Source organism: Nomascus leucogenys, chromosome 23 (genome assembly GCF_006542625.1).
Source record: "Nomascus leucogenys isolate Asia chromosome 23, Asia_NLE_v1, whole genome shotgun sequence".
Taxonomy (NCBI): Eukaryota; Metazoa; Chordata; class Mammalia; order Primates; family Hylobatidae; genus Nomascus; species Nomascus leucogenys.
Genome location: NC_044403.1, coordinates 25,836,216 through 25,856,006, shown reverse-complemented (window position 1 = coordinate 25,856,006; position 19,791 = coordinate 25,836,216). Strand labels below are relative to the sequence as shown.

Here is a 19,791-nt window from a genome sequence, read left to right as displayed (position 1 = left end):
CTCAGCCTCCTGAGTAGCTGGGACTACAGGCGTGTGCCACCATGCCTGGCTAATTTGTGTATTTTTAGTACAGACCGGGTTTCATCATATTGGCCAGGCTGGTCTTGAACTCCTGACCTCAAGTGATTCTCCCACCTTAGCCTCCCAAAGTGCTGGGATTACAGGCATGAGCTACTGCACTCGGCCTTTTCTCCTGATTTTAAAAGTATTATATGCTTATTACAAAATATTTGGTCAATGAAGAAAAGAATATGGAAGAAAATCAAATGCATGCATACTTCTACCACTCAGAGATATCCTCTGCTAACATTTTCATTTATTTTCTTCCAATCTTTTTTTCTTTTTTCTTTTTGAGACAGGGTCTCACTCTGCTGCCCAAGCTGGAGTACAGTGGCATGACCAAGACACATCGCAGGCTCAAGTGATCCTCCCACTTCAGCCTTCCCGGTAGCTGGGACTACAGGTGCAGGCCACCATGTTCACCTAATTTTTTACTTTTTGTAGAGATGAGATTTCACCATGTTGCTCAGGCTGGTCTTGAATTCCTAGGCTCAAGTGATCTTCCCGCTTTGGCCTCCCAACGTGCTGGGATTATAGGTATGAGCCACTGCATGTGGCCTATTTTCTTCCACTGTTGTTCGGTGTGGAGAATATTATATACATAATTACGTAAATGATATCATAGTATATATACCTTTTATCCTACTCCTTCCTTTAGTTATATCACAATGACACTATCAATTATTAGACTTTTTTTTTTTTTGAGATGGAGTCTCGCTCTGTCACCTAGGCTGAAGTGCAATGGCACGATCTCAGCTCACTGCAACCTCTGCCTCCCAGGTTCAAGCAATTCTGCCGCAGCCTCCCAAGTAGCTGGGACTACAGACACGTGCCACCATGCCCAGCTAATTTTTTTATTTTTTTAGTAGAGATGGGGTTCCACCATGTTAGCAGGATGGTCTCAATCTCTTGACTTCGTGATCAGCCTGACTTGGCCTCCCAAAGTGCTGGGAGTACAGGTGTGAGCCGCTGCGCTCGGCCTAGACTAACTATTTAAAGTAATCCGGCAATGTTTAATGAATACAAAACTCTAAAACCCTTAGACCTAATAATATCTATTTTGGAAAGTCTACTTGACAGAAATAAAATTGTGAATATTCTTTTTTGTTGTTTTTTTGAGACAGAGTCTCATTTGGACGCCTAGGCTGGAGTGCAGTGGCATGATTTTGGCTCCCTGCAACCTCCACCTCCTGGGTTCAAGTGATTCTCCTGCCTCAGCCTCCCGAGCAGCTGGGATTACAGGTGTGCACCACCATGCCTGGCTAATTTTTGCATTTTTAGTAGACGGGGTTTCACCATGTTGACCAGGCTGGTCTGGAACTTCTGCCCTCAAGTGATCTGCCCACCTTGGCCTCCCAGAGTGCTGGGATTACAGATGTGAGCCACTGCGCCTGACCAGTGAACACTTAATAATATCTGTGGAAAGGTGTTGTTATAAGAATTGCTTGTGGGGCCGGGCGTGATGGCTCATGCCTGTAATCCCAGCACTTTGGGAGGCTGTGGCAGGCGGATCACGAGGTCAGGAGATTGAGACCATCCTGGCTAACACAGTGAAACCCTGTCTCTACTAAAAATACCAAAAAATTAGCCAGGCGTGGTGGCGGGCGCCTGTAGTCCCAGCTACTCGGGAGGCTGAGGCAGGAGAATGGCGTGAACCCAGGAGGCGGAGCTTGCAGTGAGCTGAGATAGCGCCACTGCACTCCAGCCTGGGTGACAGAGCGAGACTCCATCTCAAAAAAAAAAAAAAAAAAAAAGAATTGCTTGTAATATCAAAGAACAGAATTCAACCTGAATGTCTATTAGTGAGGGAAGAGTTGAAGTATGGTACAACTATGGGAAATTCAAGAAAATGGAGTAGATGAATGAATTAGTCTCTTAGGAATGCCACAGCAAAATACCATAGACTGGGTGGTTTAAACAACAGAAATTTATTTATCACAATTCTGATTTCAGGATGCTAGCATGCTCAGATTATAATGAGGGATCTCTTCCTAGCTTGCAGGCAGTTGCCTTCTTGCTGTGCCCTCACATGGCAGAGAGAAAGAGAAGAAAACTTTCTTTTTTTTTTTTGAGATGGAGTTTCGCTCTGTTGCCCAGGCTGGAGTGCAGTGGCCTGATCTTGGCTCACTGCAACCTCTGCCTCCTGGGTTCAAGCGATTCTCCTGCCTCAGCCTCCCGAGTAGCTGGGATTACAGGCACATGCCACCACACTCGGTTAATTTTTTGTAGTTTTAGTAGAAACGAGGTTTCACCATGTTGGCCAGTGTACTCTAGAACTCCTGACCTCAAGTGATCCTCCTGCCTTAGTCTCCCAAAGTGCTGGGATTACAGGCGTGAGCCCCCACGCCCGGCCTCCTTGTGTGTGGGCGTTTTGTGTTTGCTTGTTTTTTTTTCTCAGACAGAGCCTCACTCTTATTGCCCAGGCTGGAGTGCAATGGCATGATCTCAGCTCATTGCAACATTCGCCTACCAGGTTCAAGCGATTCTCCTGCCTCAGCTTCCCAAGTAGCTGGGATCATAGGTGCCTGCTACCATATTGGGCCAATTTTTGTATTTTTAGTAGAGACGGGGTTTCGCCATGTTGGCCTGGCCAGCCTTGACCTCCTGACCTCAGGCGATCCATCCATCTCATCCTTCCCAAGTGCTGGGATTACAGGCGTGAGCCACCGTGCCTGGCGAGAAAGAAAGCTTTCTGATGTCTTTTCCTATAAGGACACTAATCCCATCATGATGGCCCCACTCTCATATCCTCATCTAAATTGAATTACCTCCCAACGGCCACATATCAAAATATTATCACACTGAGGGTGAGGGCTTCAACTTATGAATTTGTGGGGGTACTCAGTTTGGTTCATAGTGTTCTGCACTGCCCCCTCAAATTTATGTCCTTATTACACGAAAAATGCATTCATTCCATCTCAATAGCCCCCAAAGTCTTAACTCATTCCAGCATCAACTCCAAAGTCTAATGTCCAAAGTTTCAGCTAAATAGCATCTAAGTCAGGGCTTGGTGGCATGCACCTGTAGTTCCAGCTACTCAGGAAGCTGAGGTGGGAGGATTGTTTGAGCCTAGAAGTTCGAGACCAGCTTGGTCAACATTGTGAAACTCGTCTCTAAAAAAAAATCCATCAATAAATGGAATTTTAAAATGTCATCTAAATCAGGTATGGGTGAGACTTGAGATATGGTTCATCCTGAGGCAAAATTTCTTTCCAGCTGTGAACCTGTGAAATCAGGCAAGTTATGTGCATCTAAAATACAATGGTTGACAGCCATAGGATAGACATTCCCATTCCAAAAGGCTCACTGGGATGGCAGTGTTATCGCCATGGTTCTCCATATCATTTTCACAATTTTACTGTAAATCTAAAACTGTTCTTAAGAAGTTTGTTACAAAAAGATATCCAAATAACCCCCAGGAAGGTAGGAAAAAGAAACAAGAAAACAAAAAAAAAGCAGAAAACAACAATAAAATGACAGACTCAAGCCCTAACATATCAATAATTACATTCAATATAAATGGTCTAAATACATCTATTAAAATACAAAATTGATAGAGTGAATTAAAAAGCATAACTCAACAATATGCAGTTTACAAGAAACTCACTTCAAAGATAATGATATAGGGCAGGCCACAGTGGCTCACTCCTTTAATCCCAGCACTGTGGGAGGGCGAGGCAGGCAGGTCACTTGAGGTCAGGAGTTCGAGACCAGCCTGGCCAACATTGTGAAACCCCATCTCTACTAAAAATACAAAAAAAAATTAGCCAGGTGTGGCGGTGCATGCCTGTAGTCCCAGCTACTCGGGAGGCTGAGGTGGGAGAATCCCTTGAACCCGGGAGGTGGAGGCTGCAGTGAGCTGTGATTGTACCACTGCACACCAGCCTGGGTGACAGAGTGAGACCCTGTCTGAAGAAAAACAAACAGGTTGGGCGAGGTAGCTGACACCTGTAATCCCAGCACTTTGGGAGGCTAAGGCAGGCAGATCACTTGAAGTCAGGAGTTCGAGACCATCTTGGCCAACATGGTGAAACCCTATCTCTGCAAAAAATACGAAAATTAGCTGGGTGTGATGGTGTGAGCCTGTAATCCCAGCTACTCAGGAGGCTGAGGCACAAGAATTGCTTGAATCCAGGAGGTGGAGATTGCAGTGAGCCAAGATCACCCCACTGCACTCCAGCCTGGGTGACACAGCAAGACTTTGTCTCAAAAAAAAAAAAAAAAAGAAAAAGAGAAAAGGAAAAACAAACAAACCAATAATAAATAAAAAATAGGCCAGGCACAGTGGCTTACGCCTGTAATCCCAGCACTTTGGGAGGCCGAGGCAGGCGGATCATGAAGTCAGGAGTTTGAGACCAGCCTGGCCAACATGCTGAAACCTCGTCTCTACTAAAAATACAAAAATTAGCCAGGCGTGGTGGCGGCCGCCTGTAATCCCAGCTATTCGGGAGGCTGAGGCAGGAGAACTGCTTGAACCCAGGAGGTGGAGGTTGCAGTGAGCTGAGACTGTGCCATTGCACTCCAGCCTGAATGACAGAGCGAGACTCCATCTCAAAAAATAAATAAACAAATAAATAAAATATAAATAAATAAATAAAGGCCAGGAGTGGTGGCTCACACCTGTAATCCCAGCACTTTGGGAGGCCGAGGCAGGCGGATCACAAGGTCATGAGATCGAGACCATCCTGGCTAACACAGTGAAACCCCGTCTCTACTGAAAATACAAAAAGTTAGCTGGGTGTGGTGGCACGCACCTATAGTCCCAGCTACTTGGGAGGCTGAGGCAGGAGAATCACTTGAACCCGGGAGGCAGAGGTTGCAGTGAGCTGAGATCGCGCCACTACACTCCAGCCTGGGCAACAGAGCAAGACTCTGTCTCAAAATAAATAAATTAATTAATTAAATAAAAAGCACCAAAAAAAAACAAAAACAAAAACAAAAACAAAAGATCCACCCTACTACAACTAACATTATATTTAATGCTGAAAAACTGAATTCTTTCTCCCTAAATGCAGGAATAAGACAAAGATGTCTGCTCTTACTACTCTTATTCAACATAATACTGCAATCCCTTGCCAGTGCAATAAGGCAAGAAAATGAAATAAAAGGAAAACTGATCAGAAAGGAAGAAATAAAACTGTTCCTATTTGTGGATGACATGATTACATAGAAAATCTCGAAGAATCTGTAAGAAACTTCTTAGAATTAATAAATGAATTCATCAAGGTTGCAGAATATAAGATAAACATAAAAAAAACCATTGTATTTATATATATTAGCAAGGAACATGTGTACACAGAAATTAAAACTACAATACCATTTATAATTGCTCAAAAAGGCCAGGCATGGTGGCTCACACCTGTAATTCCTGCACTTTGGGAGGCCAAGGTGGGAACATTGCTTGAGCCCAGGAGTTCAAGACCAGCCCGGGCAACATAGTGAGACCTTGTCTCTACAAAAAGTAAAAAATTAGCTGAGCATGGCTGGGTGCAGTGGCTCATCCTGTAATCCCAGCACTTTGGGAGGCCAAGGCTGGCAGATCACGAGGTCAGGAGATCGAGACCATCCTGGCTAACACTGTGAAACCCCGTCTCTACTGAAAACACAAAAAATTAGCTGGGCGTGGTGGCAGGCTCCTGTAGACCCAGCTACTCGGGAAGCTGAGGCAGGAGAATGGCGTGAATCTGGGAGGCGGAGCTTGCAGTGAGCTGAGATTGTGCCACTGCACTCCAGCCTGGGTGACGAAGTGAGACTACGTCTCAAAAAACAACAGCAACAGCAACAACAAAATTAGCTGAGCATAATGGTGTATGCCTGTAGTCCCAGCTACTGGGGAGGCTGAGGTGGGAGGATTGCTTGAGGCTGGGAGGGCAAGGCTGCAGTGAGCCATGATCACACCACTGCTTTCCAGCCTAGGTAGCAGAGCAAGACCCTATCTCAAAAAAATAAAAATAAAAATAAAAAAGAAAAGAAAAGAAAAAGAGAGAAAGAAATACTTAGGTGTAAATCTAAAAAACATGCATAGGGCCAGCTGCGGTGGCTCATACCTGTAATCCCAGCACTTTGGGAAGCTGAGGCTGGTGGATCACGTGAAGTCAGGAGTTTGAGCCCAGCCTGGCCAACATGGTGAAACCCTGTCTCTACTAAAAATGCAAAAATTAGGCAGGTGTTGTGGTGCATGCCTGATCCCAGCTACTTTGGAGGCTGAGGCAGGAGAATTGCTTCAACCCAGGAGGCAGAGGTTGCAGTGAACCGAGATTGCGCCACTGCACTCCAGCCTGGGCAGCAGAGTAAGAGTTTGTCTCAAAAAAAAAAAAAAAAAGCATTGAATTTGTATGCTAAAAACTATATGATGCTGATTAAAGAAGTCAAAGGAGATCTAAATATATGGAGAGACATGCTGTACTCATGGATTGATGGATTGGAAGACTCAACGTAAGAAATATATCACTTTTCCCCAAATTAATATACAAGTTTAATCCAATTCCTATAAAAATACCAGCAAGAGTTTTTGTAGATATAAACAAGTTGGCCAGGTGTAGTGGCTTACACCTGTAACCCTAGCATTTTGGGAGGCTGAGGTGGGAAGATCACTTGAGCCCAGGTGTTCATGACTGCAGTGAGCTATGATTGTGTCACTGCATTCCAGCTGGTACTTCAGCCTAAGTGACAAAGGGAGACCCTGTCTCAAAAACAAAAACAAAACCAAAATAATTTTGCTTTGCAAAAACCCTATTAAGAAGAAGAAAAGAGGCTGGGCACAGTGGCTCGCCGCTGTAATCCCAGCGCTTTGGGAGGCTGAGGCAGGCCGATCACTTCAGTCCAGAAGTTTGAGACCAGTCTGGGCAACATGAGGAAACCCTGTCTCTACAAAAAAAAAAAAAGAATATATATATATACACACACATACACACACACACACACACGTACACACACATACACACACACATACACACACACGTACACACACACATACACACACACACACATACACACACATATATACACACATACACACACATACACACACACATACACACACACATACACACACATATATATGTGTGTGTGTGTATATATACATAGCTGGGTTTGGTGGAGTGCACCTATATTCCCAGCGACACAGGAGGCTGAGGTGGGAGAATCACTGAGCCAGGGAGGCAGAGGTTGCAGTGAGCCAAGATGTTGCCTGCTTGCCTGGGCAACAGAGAGAGACCCTATCTCAAAAAAGAATAATAATAATAAGAAAAGACAGTTTACAGAATATAAGAAAATATATTCACAATCCACATACTCAACAAAGGACTGGTATCTAGAATGTTATAAACAACTCTCAAAACTCAAAACCAAAAAAAAAAATTCAATTAGAAAACAGGCCAAAAAGGACATACAGTTGGCAAATAAGCACATGAAAAGTTGTTCAACATCATTAATCATTAGGGATATGTACATTAAAACCACAACAGGCTATCACTAAACCTATCAGAATGGCTAAAGTAAAAAATTGGAACACCACCAAATGCTGATGAGGATGTGGAGAAACTGGGTCATTCTTCCAGTATTGGTGGGGGCCTAAAATGGCAAAGCCACTCTGGAAAACAGTTTGATAGTTTCTTATACAACAAAACATGCAACAACCCAGCAATATTGCACTCCTAGGCATTTATCCCAGAGTAGTGAAGACTTATGCCCACACAAAAAGCTGCACACAAATGTTCATAGCAGATTTATTCATGGTAGCCAACAACTAGAAGCAATTTAGATGTCCTTCAACTGGGGAATGATTATATCCATACCACGAAATACTTTTTAGCAATAAAAAGGATGAATTATAGTACACACCACAACCTGGATGAATCTCCAGGGAATTATGCTGAGTGAAAAAAGGCCAATCTCAAAAGGTCATATACTGTATTAATCCATTTATATAACATTCTTAAAATAACTAATTATACAAATGGAGAACAGATGAGTGATTGCCAGGGGTTAAGGGGCTCAGGCATGGGGAGGGGAAGGGGTATGGCTACAAAAAGCAACAACCTTATGGCGCAGGAAATGTTCTGTATCCTGATTGTGTCCATGTGAGCATCCTGGTTGTGATCTAGTACTGCAGTTTTGCAAGATATTACCATTAGAGTAAACTGGATAGAGGGTACAGAGGATTTCTCTGTATTACTTCTTACAACTGCAAGTGAATCTACAATTATCTCAAAATAATAAGTTTAATTTAATGCCAGACGTGGTGGCTGACATCTGTAATCTCAGCTCTTTGGGAGGCTGAGACAGGTGGATGGCTTGAGGCCAGGAGTTCAATGGCTTGAGGCCAGGAGTTTGAGACCAGCCTGGCCAACATGGTGAAACCGGTCTCTACTAAAAATACAAAAATTAGCTGGGCGTGGTGGCACGTGCCTGTAGTCCCAGATACTCGGGAGGCTGAGGAAGGAGAATTGCTTGAACCTGGGAGGTGGAGGTTGCAGTGAGCAGAGATCACGCCACTACACTGCAGCTTGGGCGACAGAGTGAGGCTCTTTCTCAAAAAAAAAAAAAAAAAAAAAAAAAAGGCAGGCAGGCAGGGCCAGGAAAGTATATAATTTTTGTAGTTCAAATGACTACCCTAAAAAGTGAAGACTGGCCAGGCGCAGTGGCTCACGCCTGTAACCCCAGCACTTTGGGAGGCCAAGGCGGGTGGATCACGAGGTCAGGAGATTGAGACCACTCTGACTAACACAGTGAAACCTCGTCTCTACTAAAAATACAAAAAATTAGCTGGGCGTGGTGGCACCTGGCTGTAGTCACAGCTACTTGGGAGGCTGAGGCAGGAGAATCACTTGAACCCAGGAGGCGAAGGTTGCAGTGAGCCAAGATCACACTACTGCACTCCAGCCTGGGTGACAAAGTGAGATTCCGTCTCAAAAAAAAAGTGAAGATTATCTTTTTTTAAAAATTTTTATTCTTTTCCTTCCCTACTTTGTGAGATAATTTTCTTCTTTTTAAAAAGCCGAGAGCTTACTTCTGTAAGTAAAGATTATCTTAAAACAACTTAGAAATGTATATTACTAGTATTTTCTATTTCATTATAAGTTATTTGTAAATATTGATTTTGGTGCTAACCTAGAATTCCATCAAATTCATTGTCCTGTAATATATGGCCATTATCATTTTGTCTAACATTGTATCCTATTAACAATGCTATAAGTATTATTTTTGTACCTAAATTATGGTTTGCATTTTAAAATTATTGTTTTAAGGATAAAGTTCTGGCTGGGCGCGGTGGCTCACGCTTGTAATCCCAGCACTCTGGGAGGCCGAGGCGCGCGGATCACGAGGTCAGGAGATCGAGACCACGGTGAAACTCCGTCTCTACTAAAAATACAAAAAAATTAGCCGGGCGTGGTGGCGGGCGCCTGTAGTCCCAGCTACTCGGAGAGGCTGAGGCAGGAGAATGGCGTGAACCCGGGAGGCAGAGCTTGCAGTGAGCCGAGATTGCGCCACTGCACTCCAGCCTGGGCGACAGAGCAAGACTCTGTCTCAAAAAAAAAAAGATAAAGATCCAGAAATGAAATTAAGGATATGAACTTTTTGAGCACACCTTGTCAGTTACTGAGTAGTATTATTTAAAACTTTTGGGGGGGGCAATTTTATAATTGAAAAATATATCATTGTTTTAATTTGCATTTCTTTCACTGCCTATGAGATTAAAACAATGCGCCACTTTCTAAAAATTCTTAAGTCTTTTGTGTTGATGCTTTTGTTCTGTTTCTATGGATCTCATCTCCCTTCAGAACAGCTCCCCGTCCCAACTGCCTGATTTCTAACAATGACAGTATCACCCTCCTTATTCCCCCAATTTCTGAAACACAGAGTCATGTTTTTTTCTCTGCTTCAATCCCTGGTTTCCCATCGTCATCAATTATGACTATTCCTTGCTTTCAAAGTGTTTTGGGCCGGGCATGATGGCTCCCACCTATTGTAATCCTAGCACTTTGGGAGGCTGAGGCCGCTGGATTGCTTGACCTCAGGATCTCGAGACCAGCCTGGGCAACATGGTGATACCCCACTTCTACAAAAAATACAAAAGTTAGTCGGGAGTGGTGGCACATGCTTGTAGTCCCAGTTACTTGGGGGGCTCAGGTGGGAGGGTCTCTTGAGCCCACGAGGTAGATGTTGCAGTGAGCCGTGATTGCGCCACTGCACCCCAGCCTAGGTGACAGAGTGAGACCCTGTCTCAACAAAAAAAATGTTCTAGTTTCATTCTCTTCTTTGTTCCCATGGGAATGCCACCATCACCAGCCAAGGCTCACATACCTCCCACCTGGATTACAGTGAGCTTCCGGGTAATTTGGTCTGCTACTAGTCTCGCCTACTTGGATTTGCCTTCCCCCTGCTGCAGCATTGCCTTCCAAAGCCATGCTTTGCACATGCCACATCCTAGCCCATTAGACTAAGCCTGGAAGCCTCTGCAGGACGTTCACCCTCTCAGCGCCACTGCTCAGTTTCCCAGTGGAAACCTCTGCACCCAGGAGGTTTCCCCACAGCTTGCCTGTGCTGCCTTTCTGGAGCTTTTCCCCCTTCCTGTAATGTCCTTGCTGCTCCCCATCTCTAGTCCATTGCCTATACCTCTTTTTTTTTTTTGAGACGGAGTCTCTCTCTCGTCCAGGCTGGAGTGCAGTGGTGCGATCTCGGCTCACTGCAACCTTTGTCTCCTGGGTTCAAGGGATTCTCCTGCCTCAGCCTCCTGAGTAACTGGGATTACAGGCATGCACCACCATTCCTGGCTAATTTTTGTATTTTTAGTAAAGACTGGGTTTCACCATGTTGGTCAGGCTGGTCTTGAACTCCTGACCTCAGGTGATCCACCTGCCTCGGCCTCCCAAAGTGCTGGGATTACAGGCGCGAGCCACTGCACCTGGCCATAGGCCTATATCTCTTTTAAGTCTTCATTCAATACTGGTTGTCCCATGAATTTGTCCCAGACTTACTCATATGCTTAGACCTTTCATATTATCTTGCCATAGCTTTTTCAAAGTATGGGACAGCATGGACAAGCAGGCCATGGTTTTCTGTTTGAGAGAAGCAAGGAGGCAGAGTTATTTTAGGAGGAGGGTTATACATTTCATTTTGAACCAATTGCGTTTGGGGTGATGGCAGGATATTAACATAAACTTATTTCTTGGACCATTGGAAATGTGTACCTAGAATTGAGGAGAGAGGTCAGGGCTGGCAGTAACAACTTGGCCACCATCTGCGGAGCTGACTGGGGATGCGGTGGAATTTAGAATGTCTGTAGAAACGGGGAAGAGAACCAAAGACAGAGTCTGGGACAACACCTAAATGTAGATGTCAGAGCAAGAGTTCAAGACGAAGAAAAACGAATCATACTTAGAAATGGAGGGGAGGAAGAACAGAGGCAGAGCAAAGTGGGGCAGAACCAGAGTAGGCCACGCTTTTAAGAAGTTTGGTAAAGGAATTGTGAAAGGAATGTAGTTGAATTTCAGGGTAAGCAGGGGAATTAAAGCAGTGTGTAGATCCAAGGGAAACAGCAAGTAGGGCAGGAACCACTGAAGGAACAAATAAAGGGGGAGGTTGGGTCCAGGTTGTCTTGAGTAGGGACGTTTTTTTAAAAAGTGTGAAACTGAAGGTGGATTGGGTGCCTGCCGTGCTCCGAGGAAGCTTGGGGCAACTGTGTGCTGAGGCTGCGAGGTTGTCTGGAAGGGGCTCCTGGACAGTAAGGGCTGAGCAGTGGGGAAGAGGACTGTGTGGTCTGGAAGAGGAGAGAAAGTAGAGTGAGTGGCTGAACTGGTATCCAGGCTCCCACGTCAAGGCAGAAAGAGGGAGAGGGCCTGGGCATCTCAGAGAGGCAGAGGCAGTACCAAGCAGGGTGAGAGGCTTTAGTCTTAGCCACCTTTGCCCCATTCCTCCAAATATACATTCTAAAGTAAAAACAAAACAAAACAGAACTGTTTGCTATGTAAATTTAGCTTCTAAAGCCCTGTTCTACAGAGATTTTGGAGCTTCCACTGCACCCAGAAAATGCACAGCTAAAGAGAAAACTTCCCTTGGTGATGGTTATTAGATTTTACAAGAGGCCAAAGGAGACACATACTTATGCCAGAAGAACTTTCCAGAGATAGCATTGCATAGCGAAACAGCCTGAATTATTATTTTTTTAAAACGATTTTCTTTTATTTTCTTTTTTTTTTTTTTGAGACAGAGTCTCACTCTGTCACCCAGGCTGGAAGTGCAGTGGCGTGATCTTGGCTCACTGCAATCTCCACCTCCCGGGTTCAAGCAATTCTCCTCCCTCAGCCTCCTAAGTAGGTGGGATTACGGGCATCCGTCACTATGCTCCGGCTAATTTTTTTTTTTTGGTATTTTTAGTAGAGACGGGGTTTCACCGTGTTGGCCAGGCTGGTCTTGAACTCCTGACCTCAAGTGATCCACCACCTTGGCCTCCCAAAGTGCTGGGATTTCAGGCGTGAGCCACCACACCCGGCCAAAAATTTCTTTTCTTTAAGATGAGGCCTCACTCTGTTGCCCAGGCTGGAGTGCCACGTCACAATCATAGCTCACTGTAACTTTGAACTCCTGGGCTCAAGCGATCCTCCTGCCTCAGCCTCTCAAGTAGCTGGGATTACAGGCATGTGCCACCACACCCAGCTAATTTTTTTAAAATAAATTTTTTTAGAGACAAGGGTCTCGACTGGCTGCCCGGGTAGGTCCCAAACTCCTGACAGGCTGCATTTTAATCCTAGCTCCACCACTTAAGGGAGTCAAAATTCAAAAGGTAGAAAAGGGCATATAGGCTGGGCGCAGTGGCTTACACCTGCAATCCCAGCGATTTGGGAGGCTGAGGTGGGCGGGTTGCTTGAGGTTAGGAGTTCGAGATCAGCCTGGGCAACATGGCAAAACTTGTATCTAGTAAAAATACAAAAATTAGCCAGATGTGGTGGTGTACACCTGTAATCCCAGCTACTCCGAAGGCTGAGGCAAGATAATCCCTTGAACTCAGGAGGCAGAGGCTACAATGAGCAGTGATCGAACACTCGACTCCATAAAAATAACAAAAAAGAAAGCAAGCTGGGTGCGGTGGCTCACGCCTGTAACCCCAGCACTTTGGGAGGCCAAGGTGAGCGGATCACCTGAGGTTGGGCATTCGAGACCAGCCTGACCAACAAGGAGAAACCCTGTCTCTACTGAAAATACAAAATTAGCCGGGCTTGGTTGCGCATGCCTGTAATCTTAGCTACTCGGGAGGCAGAGGCAAGATAATTGCTTGAACCCGGGAGGTGGAGGTTGTGGTGAGCCAAGATCGTGCCATTGCACTCCAACCTGGGCAACAAAAGTGAAACTCCATCTCAAAAAAAAAAAAAAAAAGCAAAGGGCATATAGTGAAAAGCTTTCTTCCTACATGAGTATTCACTTCCTCTTCCTGGAGGCAACCAAGGTTGTGTGTGTGTGTGTGTGTGTGTGTGTGTGTGTGTGTGTTTTGAGACAGAGTCTCACTCTGTCACCAAGGCTGGAATGCAGTGGTGCGATCTCACTGCAAACTCTGCCTCCCAGTCTCAAGCGATTCTTGTGCCTCAGCCTCTGATTTTTTTTTTTTTTCTTTTAAACAGGGTCTCATTCTGTCGCCCAGGGTGGAGTGCAGTGGCATGATCATAGCTCACGGCAGCCTCGACCTCCCGGTTCAGGTTATCCTCCCACCTCAGCCTCCGGCGTAGCTGGGGCTACTGGCATGCACCACCACACCCAGTTAATTTTTCTTTTTTGAGACAGAGTCTCACTCTGTCACCCAGACTGGAGTACAGTGGTGCCATCTCATTTGTTTCACTGCAACTTTTGACTTCTGGGCTCAAGTGATCCTCCCACCTCAGCCTCCCAAGGCGGCTAATTAAAAAAAACTTTTTTTTTTTTAGAGATGGGGTTTCGCCATGTTGCCCAGGCTGATCTCGAACTCCTGGGCGCAAACAATCCTTCCACCTCGATCTTTCAAAGAGCTGGGATGAGAGATTTCCGCCATGCCTGGCCTCCTTTTCTTTTTTAGTTTTTTTTTTCAGACATTATAGCTCTTTTTAATGGCCTCATTTTCTTATGTTTAATTCGAGAAATATTCTTTTCAAATATAAAGAATATACTTTCTCCCCCTTTAAAAACAATTAGTAGACTATTTAATATCTTGCTTTATTCAGTTCGTGATGTTTCTTAGATACGGTTCCAAGTTAGTATACAAAGCACTTCCTCATTCTCTCTTATGGCTACATAGCAATCCACTGAATGGGTGAGCTATGATCTATTTAACCTATTCTTTATTGATGGACATTTGGTTTTGTATATACATTTGTAATTCTGATATATATTACAAATCACCCTCCAAAGAAATTGTACTGGTTTATTCTCCTACAATGTGTGAGAGTTGGGTAATTACTTAATCTCAGTGTGTGAGAGTTTGGGCAATTACCTAATCTCTCTGAGTCCCAGTTTCTCTATCTGCAAAATAAACAAAACAGTGTTGACGGTATCTATTTCTCAGAATTATTGTGGAGATTACTGAGATGATGCATGTGAAGTATTTGGCATATAGGAGTTGGTGCTCTCCAAATAAGGATATGATTTTATTTGTATTTGTGAGCTACTGTCCCAGCCAGGTAAATGGATATGATGAGACCTCCTTGCCAGACCGGGTTTCTCTGATTAGAACGAGGAGCAGATGTTGCAGGAAATTAGCAACTGATATCAGAAGAGCTGTGGGCATTCTCTTGCCAGAGATGCCCTGTCTCCAGGGCACCTCAGCCTCCCCCATTATGTCTTCTGCTCCCAGGTCCATCCAAGCTGAGCGATCGCGCTGACTCAAGAAAAAGCCTTTGGGACCAACGAAACTTTCCCCTGATCATCAAGAATCTTAAGATAGAAGACTCAGATACTTACATCTGTGAAGTGGAGGACCAGAAGGAGGAGGTGCAATTGCTAGTGTTTGGATGTGAGTGGGGCAGGTGGGGATGAGCATACCTCCTGCCTAGTTCCCTTCCTCACTACTCCCACCCCTGCACCAAATCCAGCCTAAGCTGGTGATACCGCAGCAGCCCCAAGAGGACCAGGCTGTCAAACTGGCCTCCAAATCTCTTAAAACCCTTCTTGATCAGGTGGGGGATGCTGGTGGGCGGAGGAGGGAAGAGGCCTTGGGAAAAGGAAAGAAAAGGGAAGGAGGCAAGGGAAGGAGGGAGAGAGACTGGGGAAGAGAGGATGAGGGGAGAGGAGGAAAGAAGAGAGAGAGGAGGGGAGAGGAGGAAAGAAGAGAGAGAGGAGGGGAGAGGGAAACCCTATCTAGGCTGGGGGTGGGCAGCTGGGTGCTGGGAGGAAGGAGAGGCTGGGACGGGGATAATGAAGAGATGTTCTTGGTTTCCTGTCGTCTGCCCTTCTCCTTGGGGATGGTATGTGTGTGACACAGCTGGCCTTTCCCTCCACAGTGACTGCCAACTCTGACACCCACCTGCTTCAGGGGCAGAGCCTGACCCTGACCTTGGAGGGCCCCCCTGGTAGTAGCCCCTCAGTGCAATGCAGGAGTCCAAGGGGTAAAAACATACAGGGGGGGAAGACCCTCTCCGTGTCTCAGCTGGAGCTCCAGGATAGTGGCACCTGGACATGCACTGTCTTGCAGGACCAGAAGAAGGTGGAGTTCAAAATAGACATCGTGGTGCTAGGTAAGGGAAGCCCCTCTTCCCGCAGCCTCCTCCCTGCCCCGGGGGGCTGACAGCCCCTCCCTCTGCTCTGACTGCCCTGCTTCTGGGTCTGGCGCTGGGAGGTCAGCAGTGGAGAGGACTAGGTCCCTAGAGCTGAGGCCTGTCTCGAAGACTCACTGGGGCCCTCATCCTCAGGGGGCTGATTGACAGCCACCCCTCAGTGTGGTGGACATGGAGAAAGGAAAGGCTGGGGAAGGTAAGGATGCTAGAGGCCCGAGTCTGCTTTGGGGGCCCCAAAGGAGGAATGTCAGGGAGCTTGCTTTCTTTGTTGCCTCAGCTCCCCACCCCTCCCAAGTTGGCAAATCCACTTACTCAGGGACACTAACACCAGTAAGCCAACCCTGATGATGTTTTATGTTGTACCTCTGGACCTCTGAGCCAGGCCACTGTGGGGAGATCAAGGTCCTACCCCAGATCCTGTCCCCTGGGTGCTTATGTGACTTAAGGTAGACATAAGGTACTGTACCAGTTTAGTGCATGTACCCTGATTGAAATCCTGGTTCTGCCACAACCATGTGACCTTAGGTGAGTTACTAAACCTCTCTGCACCTTGGTTTCAGCCTCTGTGAAATGGGGATGATGTAACTGCTATAGTGCCTACCTTGTATTAAGTTGAGGACTGATACACATAAGGCACTGAAAATGGTGCCTGGCACAGAGTAAGCCCTAGTTAAGTGTTCGCTCTTATTTTGTGAAGGGTGATGAATATGCCTCTAAGGAGTGGAAGCCAAATGGCTTCTGTAGTCCAGGAATCCTAAGGACAGCAAGGATCCCCTGTGGCTGGGCTGCTCTGTGATGGCTTCCGGGAGGAGGGAGGTGGTCCGCTGTAGGAAAATGCTGGGTGGAAGAGGGGAGAGAAGGCTGGAGAGGTAGGAAGGAACTGAAGTATCTGAAATGACAAGGTGGGCGTCTGAACTCGTCAGGTCCCCTTCCATCTCCCTGCTGCCCCCGCATGCAGACCCCACTGGTGCACCCTCATCTTCCTATCTCCTCACCCAGGGTCTCTCCCTTCCCACCTCCAGCTTTCCAGAAGGCTTCCAGCACAGTCTATAAGAAAGAGGGGGAACAGGTGGAGTTCTCCTTCCCACTCGCCTTTACAGTTGAAAAGCTGACGGGCAGTGGCGAGCTGTGCTGGCAGGCGGAGAGGGCTTCCTCCTCCAAGTCTTGGATCACCTTTGACCTGAAGAACAAGGAAGTGTCTGTAAAACGGGTTACCCAGGACCCTAAGCTCCAGATGGACAAGAAGCTCCCGCTGCACCTCACCCTGCCCCAGGCCTTGCCTCAGTATGCTGGCTCTGGAAACCTCACCCTGGACCTTGAAGCGAAAACAGGAAAGTTGCGTCAGGAAGTCAACCTCGTGGTGATGACAGGTGAGGGGCCAGGCCAGGGAGGGGTGGGCAGGGGAAGGAGGTGGAGGGGCCTGGCCCAGGGCTCCCTCTGAGGCAAGCCAGGCCCCAAGAGGCGATGCCTAGGCCCTGGTCACCTGGATGAAGTGAGGGAGGGCCCTCTGGATTTGGGGCTGGTTTTGAACTGAGACATCCATGAGCCAGCCTGGAGCTGGCTTCACTGAAGATCCCCAAAGCACTTGGGCTAAGAACCAGGGTTCCAGTTCTGCCTGTGACCAACCCTCTGTGACCCTGGCTAAGCCCCCTCCCACTTCAGGCCTGCTTCCTGTCAAATAAGGATAATGAAATCTGCTCTCTGTATGATAGTAATGATGATGATGTCAAGCTCCAAATTGAGTTTCTGGCTTCCTTATCTCCTTATCGTCATAACAACTCCACAAATAATAATGGCTAACACTTCATGCTCAGCACGTGCCGGGCCCCATCCAAACACTTTACATGTATGCCTGCCTTTACTACTATCCGGGCGCAGGTTGTTAAGTCACTTGCCCAGAGACACACAGCTGCTAAGCAGTGGAGCTGGGATTCAAATCCAATACCACTGGACCCCAAACGCTGTTTTTCCTCATATGACTGCATGAAAACCTGCTCTAAAAGTCTAAAAGAAGGCCACCCATATACAGTATCATTTTAATTGTTCTGCTGAATCTCAGGCCTTCAATCTCAGCCTCTCGTTCCTCTGCAGCCACTCAGCTCCGGGAAAATTTGACCTGTGAGGTGTGGGGACCCACCTCCCCTAAGCTGATGCTGAGCTTGAAACTGGAGAACAAGGAGGCAAAGGTCTCGAAGCGGGAGAAGGCGGTGTGGGTGCTGAACCCTGAGGCGGGGATGTGGCAGTGTCTGCTGAGTGACTCGGGACAGGTCCTGCTGGAATCCAACGTCAAGGGTAAGGACGCAGGTTCCAAGGCCTCTGCCTCCTGCACTGCGGGACCTTCCTGTGGTTGGCAGAGACCACCCAGAGTCCCGGCCTCCCAATGCCTGAGTTGGGGGGTTATGGGTATGGTGTCCTCTGTGGTCCCAGGGTGCTTTGGAGGCCCCAAAAGAAGGCATAAAAGTGATGAAGTGAGGTGGGGTGTGGTCCTGGGCTCTAGGCTGCCAATTGTAGTTCTACGAGTTCCCACTCCCTCAGGTCTACAGCCTAGGAATGGGTCCACCTGAGCAAGAGCCCCCCTCCCTGGCTCCTGGCTTTTCTCCAAATCCAGACGCACTTACACACACACTCACACACACACTCTCACACACGCACACACTCCCATACACTCTCACACACATCACTCACACACTAACTTGCACACACTCATACACACACTACACACACATCCACACACACACACCCACACACTCCCATGTACTCATACACATGCACTCACACACATACCTCACACACTCATACACTCACACACGTACTCACACACACTCATACACACTCACACATGCACACACTCTCACACACACATTCACGCACATACTCTCACCCACCCACACACTGTCATACATGCAGGCTCACACACTCTTATACACTCACACACATCCACACACACATGCATGCATTCACATGCACACACATTCACACACACATGCACACACATATGCATGCACAGTCACACACGCACACACATTCATACATGCACACACACTCACACATTCACACACACATGCACACTCACATACATGCACACACATTCACATACACGCACATATTCACACACAATTCACACACATGCACACACACACACGCACTCACACATGCACTCACACACACAGCCCAGGGTCTAGACCACTGCTTCCCTCTCTCCAGAGTGCCCTGGATATGGATATGCCCAAACATAAAACCGATTCCCCAGCACTGGCGGCCTTTGAGAGCCCCCAGGCACCCCGCCCCTCTTCCCCAAGCCCAGGATCAAACCAGAGACTGGCCAGGAGGGGTTGCGGGGCAGTCCTCAGTCCCCTGGCCCGTGGAGGAGGGTGGTGCATTGAGCACATTTCTCTCCCTTGCAGTTCTGCCCACATGGCCCACCCCGGTGCAGCCAATGGCCCTGATTGTGCTGGGGGGCGTCGCCGGCCTCCTGCTTTTCATTGGGCTAGGCATCTTCTTCTGTGTCAGGTGCCGGCACCGAAGGGTGAGTGACCCCACACCTGGTCCCCACAAGGCCCTCAAACCCCTGAGTCCTGTACCAGGAGATCCTGTATATGGGACCTGATTTTGGCCCAGCTCCCTCTGCCCACCCGTAAGTTCCCTTGCTGCCCTGTCCCAGATCCCACTCGAGGGAGAGACAGGAAGGAGCAGAGAGTTAATTCCAGGATAGATGGCCTGAGCCATGTAACTGCTTCTCCTGTCCCAGCTTCCCCCACTCCCCCCGCCAAGGGGCACCTCCCTTCTGGAGGCCTGGGACCCTCGTGACTCCCTTTCTTGTCCCTGGACAGCGCCAAGCAGAGCGGATGTCTCAGATCAAAAGACTCCTCAGTGAGAAGAAGACCTGCCAGTGCCCTCAGTAAGGATCTGGGAGGAAGGGTTGGGAGAGGGGAAAGGGGGACAGGGAGGGAGTGAGAGAGGAGGGGGAGGAAGGGGAGCAAAGGGGGGCAGGAAG

General features: G+C 47.3%; 1 protein-coding gene across 6 annotated transcripts in view; it reads left to right on the top strand.

Annotated features, from left to right (window-relative positions):
* The window catches only part of CD4 (CD4 molecule), a 33,890-nt gene that overhangs the window by 12,272 nt on the left and 1,827 nt on the right, over nt 1-19,791 (top strand). For 2 of the 6 annotated variants that reach the window (XM_004092147.2, XM_004092149.2), the window contains 6 exons: nt 14,879-15,037; nt 15,525-15,758; nt 16,820-17,167; nt 17,889-18,089; nt 19,202-19,323; nt 19,628-19,695. In XM_004092147.2, the coding sequence (XP_004092195.1) occupies nt 14,879-15,037; nt 15,525-15,758; nt 16,820-17,167; nt 17,889-18,089; nt 19,202-19,323; nt 19,628-19,695 (1,132 nt within the window). Of the gene's footprint in view, nt 1-14,790; nt 15,201-15,524; nt 15,759-16,494; nt 17,168-17,888; nt 18,090-19,201; nt 19,324-19,627; nt 19,696-19,791 lie in introns of those variants that run through there. The other 4 variants (XM_003273751.3, XM_003273750.3, XM_012502284.2 and 1 more) reach the window with 4 other exon arrangements.